General features: G+C 38.1%; 4 protein-coding genes across 5 annotated transcripts in view; 2 read left to right on the forward strand and 2 right to left on the reverse strand.

Annotated features, from left to right (window-relative positions):
* The window catches only part of LOC104742400 (AP-3 complex subunit delta-like), a 10,277-nt gene extending 8,252 nt beyond the window's left edge, over window positions 1-2,025 (reverse strand). Inside the window, exon 1 of one of the 2 annotated variants that reach the window (XM_010463400.2) lies at window positions 457-2,025. In XM_010463400.2, the coding sequence (XP_010461702.1) occupies window positions 457-1,740 (1,284 nt within the window). In that variant the 5' untranslated portion in view covers window positions 1,741-2,025. Of the gene's footprint in view, window positions 1-6 lie in introns of both variants that reach the window. The other variant, XM_019235753.1, reaches the window with a different exon arrangement.
* Window positions 2,822-3,856, forward strand: LOC104742402. Its single transcript, XM_010463403.2, has 2 exons — window positions 2,822-3,466; window positions 3,563-3,856. Exons 1-2 carry the CDS (start codon window positions 2,978-2,980, stop codon window positions 3,641-3,643), a joined length of 570 nt encoding a protein of 189 aa, XP_010461705.1. The 5' UTR covers window positions 2,822-2,977; the 3' UTR covers window positions 3,644-3,856.
* LOC104742403 lies at window positions 4,723-6,022 on the forward strand. Its single transcript, XM_010463404.2, has one exon. The coding sequence runs from the start codon at window positions 5,125-5,127 to the stop codon at window positions 5,869-5,871; it is 747 nt and encodes a 248-aa protein (XP_010461706.1). The 5' UTR covers window positions 4,723-5,124; the 3' UTR covers window positions 5,872-6,022.
* Window positions 6,913-8,560, reverse strand: part of LOC104743966 (AMSH-like ubiquitin thioesterase 1) — a 4,515-nt gene continuing 2,867 nt past the window's right edge. The window contains exons 8-14 of the mRNA XM_010464993.2: window positions 8,509-8,553; window positions 8,070-8,159; window positions 7,916-7,978; window positions 7,761-7,835; window positions 7,554-7,616; window positions 7,381-7,433; window positions 6,913-7,293 (exon numbers count right to left, since the gene is read on the reverse strand). Of these exons, the coding sequence (XP_010463295.1) occupies window positions 7,119-7,293; window positions 7,381-7,433; window positions 7,554-7,616; window positions 7,761-7,835; window positions 7,916-7,978; window positions 8,070-8,159; window positions 8,509-8,553 (564 nt within the window). The 3' untranslated portion in view covers window positions 6,913-7,118. The remainder of the gene's footprint in view (window positions 7,294-7,380; window positions 7,434-7,553; window positions 7,617-7,760; window positions 7,836-7,915; window positions 7,979-8,069; window positions 8,160-8,508; window positions 8,554-8,560) is intronic.

An 8,560-nucleotide genomic window follows, 5' to 3' on the forward strand; every position in this document is an offset into this window, starting at 1 on the left:
TCTCTCCTGCACTTCTACATCATGGGTTCCAGATAACGGCACCAAACCAAGCTCAATCACATTCACCAGATTCAATATAGATTCATATGTGAAAGCATTCATGGATGACGAGGCAGAACTAAACTCCTGAGCCGAGAATGACAAAGTGGATTCCTCGGCCGAGAAGTAAGACCTGAGACAGAAGACAAGAACTTTGAAAGCTGAATGTATGTAGACAGCTCTTATGGAGGGGGGCAAGAGACCAGTGCGTGGTTGCAGAAGTGCCTCCACAGTTTCATATGGATTCTTACAGAACTCAACGTATTCCCCTGACACCCACGCAGCTGCAGATAATATCGGGTGCAAGAACAAGTTTCCGAGCAGTGCAGGATCAATGAGAAGTGCCCAAGAAACACGGACTAGTTGCGGTCTAGCATCTCTAACCCTCATACCGATATCGATCAACTGATGCTCAATCTCTTCCCCTCTTTGACAATGTGGGATTCTAGCCATCTCACCAAGAAGAGACACATACCAATCAAAGTCAACTATGATCTCATATGCATTCCTGGAGCATGCTGATAAGACAGAAAATATAATCTCGTTGCAGAACAATGGGTCTGATTTGAGTGCATAATTCATAAGAATCCTGGATATATCCAACACATTATCTTCATTCACCATCGCCATCAAGAGATGCAATGCCTCGAGTTTCACATTTGGATCCTCATCGCTCAGAGCCTTGACAACAGCTTCTTTGTTCTCCAAAACTGCCCACAAATGCTTTGGAGCAACAATCGACAAGGCGTTAAGACCAAGATACTTGAGATTCGGATCATCTTCCACCAGAAACTCCCGGATCTTTGCAACCGCAAGTTTCACAGCTGCTTCGTGATCACTCAAGCTACTCACCACAGTTCTAATACACTCAAACACCAGAGACTTTGCCACAGTCCTCCTCATATGCTCACAGATCGGCTCAGCCACTTTCTTACCCAATCTCGGCTCAACCGAGGCCAACTTAGCAAATATTTTTAGAACCTTAATCAGAACCCAATTGTTCCTTGAATCAACCAATACTTTATATAACTCAGGAGCTAAAGGAAGACATGATCCAGGATCTCTTGTGGCAAGCTCACAGAACACTCCAACAACAGCAGACAGAATCTGCGGATCAGAGCTTTCAAGATTCTCGACAAGACGCTTAAAACATACCTTAACAGCATCAGGATACTTCTCGAACACCCTCAAAACCACGCCAATTGCTTTCTTCTTAACGAAAGCTTTACTACTACCCAAGAGTGTAAACACTTCAGGAGTCAAATCCCTAGCTAAGTCATGAGTTCCAATCCTAGACAAACATTCCAAAGCTAGACTAACCTCGTATTCATTAGCACTATTCAAATCTTTTCGAACCTGGTTAGTAATCAGAAGCAGAACCGAGGTCTGTTCATGGAACGATTGAGTGATTGCTTGGTAACCGATCCTCTTGTGTTGGAATCGTGGAGAGGAAACAACTTCGACGGCGTGAAACGCCGCCCACGACATATCTACGCCGTGAAGTGCGGCGAGGTAAGAGAGCTTGTGAAGAGCGGTGGATTTAGTTGAGAGATCTGTGACTTTGATCTCGCGGCGGATCTCTTCTAGAGCTCTGGAAATGAAATTGGATTCACCGAGAAGCTGGAGACGAAAGCCTTTGATCAGATCCTCGAGACTCCGTTGGAACAAGTTGTCCATTATAGAAGTGGAAGACGACGACATCGATTCTGGTGGTTTTGCAGAAACTGTGGTTGAATAGGGATTAGAGCTGTGATTGGGAATTGGAAGATGACATGAATTTGGGAGTTGCAGAGATGAGATTCCGAGGGTTTTTGAAGCTGATCGGCGTCGTGAAACTCGCGATCTCGGCGAACCAATGGAAGAAGGTGAAAGAGGGATGAAGAAGAAAAAGGCTTTTTATGGGCTTTTGTAGAGATTAGTGGGCCTTAATGATTTCATGTAACATTTTGGATATATTTGATGGAAAAATGAATTGCATCCAAAAAAAATTAGATTTTTATGAAATGGAAATTGGAGTTTGGATGTATCAATCACATCAAAAACTATTAAAGACTAAGCTACTACATCTAAAACTAAAATTTATTAAATTACATTCTAAATCATATGTTGAAATAGATATTAGCGTCAATATTTTAGAAATTAATTTTGGACTTAATTCATGGAATCAGAAACAGATATGTGAAAACAAAGAATAAATCTATGTTGCATGGAATCAGAAAGGGATACGTGAAAACAAAGCATGAAAGAGATTTTTATAAACATCAAACATTATAATCAACCACATACATCTATACATAATTTTTTTAAAATTTAGATCACTATCTTTATTTTCATTTCTTCAATTCCATCTAAACAAAACCGTTTCAAATTTGGTGTTATTGGTAAAAACAACATATCTAGCCCAAGTATCCCAAAGTTAAGCTTAAATCCAACATGTCTCACATATATGATTCATGCCATTGTAAATATTTTTATTGTTAAAACTTAAAACAATTATTACTATTTTTTTGTATTTTATGGTCATAATAACATAAGTGAGGAACCAAATAAAAATAGAAAAGATTGCAATGCATCATATTATTTTAATTTTCCCATTTTTTTTAATTGTTTTTTAACCTTTAAGCATTGTTTCTTATTGTGTTTTTTTGTTGTTTTCCTTTTAACAAGTTGAAAGTTGTTATTTGATGTTTAATTTCCTTTTTGCTTAAGAAGTCTACTTGTCCTTCCCTCCTATATATAAAACGCTACCACCAAATAATTCGCACACCATTAGAACAAAAAAAAAAAAAAAAAGGGAAAACAAAATAAACTCATTGAGAATAAATACGAAACAACTTTGAACTGCTCTCTCTCTCTCTCTCTCTCTCGAAGGCCGACGAGACAAAGAAGACGAAGAAGAAGAAGAAGAAGAAGAAAGGAGAAAAAGCTAACAACAACAATGGAGCCTCCTCCTGAAAGATCCAAACGTCTCCACAACTTCCCTTTACCTCATCTTCGTTGGGGTCAACAGAGATACCTCAGATGCGTCAATCTACCCTCATCATCAAATTCACCACATCACCAACCATCTCCTTCTTCTTCGTCTCCCGATCACGCACCCAACAACAACAACAACAGATCCGGAGCGAAGAACGGTGAGGTAGTTGCGGCGGCTAGGCCGTGGAATCTGAGGACGAGGAGAGCTGCGTGTAGTGAACCACCTGGAGGAGACGAATCGCCGGCGATTGACTCTTCTCTTCGTAGGAATAACGAAATTGGGGTGAAGAGAAGCACCATCTCTTCGGAGAATGATGATGAGAAACTGAAATTGAAATTCTCAATTCCTTTGTCGAGAGAAGAGATTGAACAAGATTTCTCCATTGCCTTTGGGAAAAAACCTTCCAGGAGACCTAAGAAGAGACCTAGGCTTGTTCAGAAGAAATTGAATGTAAAGTATCTTCTTCCTTTTTGTTACTTTCAATTCCAAAGTTTGATGCTTTTGTTGGATTTACTAATCTCTATCTTTTTGTTTTTTTTTTGGCAGACGATTTTTCCAGGATTGTGGTTGAATGAAGAAGTAACAATTGATTTATACAATGGCCCTGGAGGAGCTCAGGATACGTGATAAAGGTCTTTACTTTGTGTTCAACTCTTGTTTCAGCTTTGAGACATTCTCAAGTTTTAGCAATGTCCTGTGAAGATAACCGGGATATGTTATGGTTTCTTGTTTGTTGTAAAGTGGATTACTGGTAAAAAAAAATTGGTAATCCCATCATTCATTCACTAATTGTAATGTTTTTTTGCTTATATAGTAATGCTAGTTGCTTCATTGTCTCTCTCTCTCTCTCTCTGTTCTTTGTTCTACTTTGAGACATTCTCAAGTTTTATCAATGTTCCCGTCCATGAAGAAACACAATTTCAAGCAGATAATGTTTAGTGTTTAGTAAACATCATATTCATCTCCAGTATAATTGTAATCTCTAGCTGTTTAATGATGCAGTTCGCTTCACTTTTTTTTAAAGGTTTCTTCAATCTTTGTCCCATATAGTCTACTCCTATTGTTGCCGGGTATATTGATGGCTAAGATTTCTTTACATAAGAAACTTCTTGTTCTCGAGTATGTTTCACGGCTCGGTTCCTTAATGTCAAGAATGACATGCTGCTTGTTTCACCAACGGTAGATCGGGCAATGTCTGTTGAGGACTGGACAACCTTCTACTCACATCTCTGAGGTTAAGATGGTTTCTTTGTTGGATATCCAGATTACTTGATTATCATCACTGAAGTTTAGTGTTTAGGCCCTTGCTTTCTCAACAAAAGCAAACTCTATTTGTTGCTGTTTTTTTTTNTTTTTTTTTTTTTTTTTTTTCTGGATTAAGCAAACATGCTAATACTGATAATGAATGATCTGAAAAATCCTTAGAGAAGCTTCTTATTCATGGACTTATTTTGTTTTCCTGTTGCATTAGTTTGTGTTGTTTTGGCCAGAGGTTTGAAACAATATCTAAATATGATTACCAATAATATTTGTGCTATCCTATGTTGTTTGATGGGTTCACAGGTTTCCAGACAAGAATCTATGTAAGATATCCTTAAATCACCTACGGTTGACCGAACACCAGCAACGAGCAAAGCCTGACCTCGCATTTCTGGAGAACTTATCTTCTTCTTTGAGGTAAGTTATTGCTTAATTTTTCTCACAAAGTTAGATATCTTGCATCTAGATAATTCAGTATGAGATTGGGCTGAGTTTGTGTTAATCCTTAACTTGATACAGTGATCCCTCAATAGTAACGGTAACATACTTATTCAAACCCTGTGAAAATACATTTAAGATATTATGACATATATGTAAGCAATTGCTCCTTATAGACGTGAGTGGCTTACCACAATCTTTAGACAGATTACGCCTTCCATTATTTTATTCGAAACTTCAACTTCTTCCCACCAACTTAGGAGTTTTATTTGAACTTCTAAAAACATTATGATCATTTGCACTCAAACTTCTAAAAGATATATTCATCTTCTAAAAGAAAAAGTTTTGACATTGAAGGAGATCATTTTCACTCGCTTTGACTTTTTTTGTTGTTGTTTGGTTTTCTCACTATGATCTGCACGGATTCAAGTCACCAGCGGATTTCGTTCTCAAGTGATCTTGGCCAATCCGAGATAGCACCACCACCCGTAGTAGAACCATCCGGCCTCATCCGAAGAGACGAAACTCTTCTAGATTCATCAAACCCAGACTTTGAGTTCCATATCTCAAACAACTTTGATCCAGGAGATTCCTCACCAGCGGATGAGATCTTTGCAGACGGCATGATCCTTCCTTTCCATGTAACCGCAGCTTCCACTGTACCAAAACGTCTCTACAAGTATGAACTCCCTCCCATTACCTCCTCCCTTTCTCCATCCCCTCCCCTGCCACAACCGTTACCCACAAAACACAGCGAGAAGGAAACCAACGGGCGAGCGAGCGGAGCAAACTCTGACTCAGAAGCAGAGAAGTCATCAAAGTCGTTTTGGAGTTTCAAGAGAAGCTCGAGCCTAAACTGCGACATAAAGAAGAGTCTGATCTGTTCGTTTCCTCGGCTCACTAGAAGCAACTCTACAGGTTCGGTTACTAATTCTAAGAGAGCAATGCTGAGAGATGTTAACAACCATAGGCCCTCTTCTCGGTCCTCTTGCTGCAATGCGTATCAGTTCAGACCGCAAAAGCACGCAGGAAAGAAAGGTGAAGGAGGAGGAAGCTTTTCCATCATTCCAGTCCTCAACGGTCCATCAACATTTGGGTTAGGATCGATCTTACGCCATTCGAAAGATAAGACGAAGAAGAAGAAGAACAAGAAGTAGATGATATGAGATGTTCAGAGTTTATCAGTTATGTTTCCTCGTTTGATTGTGTCTGCAAATTGTTGTGTGAGTTTTTCTCGAACTTTGTACACATTTTTTTTAGTGTTACTACAACTTTTTTAGGTTGCTTCAATATTTCGAATTGGACACAATCTCAATGACAGATGAGATGACACAATCAGACTAAAATGGTTCACATCCATCTCAGAGAACCTATCATTACATATGAAATGCTCATTATATATTATCCAGTTTTGTTGAAATAAAAGACTCTTTAACTTTCAAGTCAGAGATAAGTAAGATGTGGGTAACACCAATGTCATACAAAATCTATATATACACACCAGGGATTGGTGCACACCTATATTTTAACATCTTAAAGCTGATTTAAAATAAATAAGTTTATTAATGGAATAAGGTATGACCAACATTAGACATATGTTAAATGGTAGTTGAAAAGCCAAGTCTAACTTGAACCATTCTTATTTAAGTAATTTGATAAAACTTTGGTTTTAGAAAATTTGACATGACATGTCCCCCATTTACTTCTTATTGCTATTCTTCTTCTTCAGGTCCTCTGTTTCTTGCACTTTGCCTTTGGTTGCATGGTAAGAGCCCAACATTCATAAAGAACGGAACCAGGCCAAGTCCAACCTCTGCCTCAACTGTATGTTTTTGGTTAACGAGATGCCTGATGAAACTTTCAACGCTAGGCAACTAAGAGTATATTAAGCAAAAGTAGCTGTTTTACTGCGTATCCTCCATTGCCCCTTGAATCTGCAAGTATATTAAGCTTTTCCAGAGGAAGCATCTCGGATCGCATTCGCCCAAAACGTAAGCTGCGAATGGATTCTTAGAAATCTACCGAGACATGATGTCTTCGGAACCAAAGGGGGAGTGATAAAGATTGATTCCAGTGGAAGAGAGCTCTCCATGGATACCATGAGGGATGTTGCAGTTTATCTTGCTATTAATGTTGAAATGATTTTGTTAAAAACATGCATTATACACTTTGAACTGGACAGTGATTAGTGACAAAAATGACAACAATGGTACAAATTATTATACAGTATAATTGTATTATGTCTTGGTTTATTTTCAGTTTTACATGAATACACATGCTAACATAAAAAATTGTACATGGAAAACAAACGTAAATAATATTTAAAATCGGGATATAAACATACACGGAATTATTACAATCGTAGAGAACATAGATAGTTTCATGTTCAAACGCACAACTGATGCTATCGGAGATCAATGACATCAAACTTGAGATTAGGGTTCATGTAAACATCCTTACACGTATTGTAAATTGGTCCTCCGTCTGCCGGTGAACTATGCGCGTGAAACCCACGCCGGTCACAATTTCTTATCACCGTCATTCCTCCCGGCGTTGTCAGCCGGAATATTCCGTGATTCCTATAAAAAAAACATAATCCTTTTAGGGTTTCTCGAATCAATTTATGAACTGATATGAATTTTTGGTCTTTTGTCTGTCTACTATACCTTGAAGAGTCTTGTGGCGCCATAACAATTGCCACAGCTTCCGGCAACATAATCTGAAAACATTGTAATTGAAGGTTTAGGGTTTATGACTTCTTTATGAGGAAGGAGTGTAAACCCATTGTTGATATATGTAAAAGTCTTTTTCAAATTCTTTAAAAAGGTTTCGTCCGTACCTGGTAGGAATAGTGTGTGTGAACATCAATGGATGACATGAAACAAGACTGTGTCGGATGCGTCTGAGGGAATGGAGATAGTGATTAGCAAGTTAGTAAAGAAACAATTATATCATGAGACCAATTAACCGAGAAAATGATATTAACAGATAACAAAGACTGATCTTCAAGAAGACAGCAGTTAGAGCTAAATTCATATTTACTCACATGAATCCATCCAAGTGGGAAAAGGGATTGCTTGTCCTGTACTTCAAATATCTCCTCTTCGTTTGTGGCTTGACACTGAGAAAGACCGAGAAATAAGTGAGAATGTGCATATGAAGAAATTAAGTTGAAATACAAAAACAAGAATCTGTGCTTACCGAGTCAGATGTTGATTCCTGCTTTGGTATGATGAGAGCTGTAATGTAAAATTTTCTGTTTTTCTGCAAACAAGTGATTCACAGATCATTATTGCTGATTCATTTTCATGAGCTTAATGTCAATATCGCATTTTTAAATTAAAATACGACTTACTAGTGAGCCAGCAAGAATACCACACGTCTCTAAATTCTTTTTAGTGTTTGACTTGGCAAGCCTCATGAAGGTATCCATCATTGTTGTTGCCTGCAAATATAGATAATTATCAAACATGAAGACAATTGGATAGTATAACATAGAGCCAGTGGTTGTCTACAAACTTATTCTCACTATCTTATATTTGCAGAGTCTCGGACAATGTAGCAATAGAATTAGCCACTAGTTCTATATTCTGTGTTGAAATCCCAAGGTTAGATAAACAATTTATGATATGTGTTTGGAACTGGACCCATCAGCATGAGTCTAGTGTTTACATAGAATAAGCTACAGTACACAATAAACTAAGCAATCGATGCAGCCCTGAGTAGATTTGTAATTTTGTATGAACTTTGACATCAGAATAATAACAAAGATAGGAGAAATATAGCAAACTTACAATATGTAGTTCAAGAGGAGACTCCGACCGTAGAGACTCATCTGGCAGAGAG

The sequence above is a fragment of the Camelina sativa genome, chromosome 14, assembly GCF_000633955.1.
Source record: "Camelina sativa cultivar DH55 chromosome 14, Cs, whole genome shotgun sequence".
In the NCBI taxonomy this organism is placed as follows: Eukaryota; Viridiplantae; Streptophyta; class Magnoliopsida; order Brassicales; family Brassicaceae; genus Camelina; species Camelina sativa.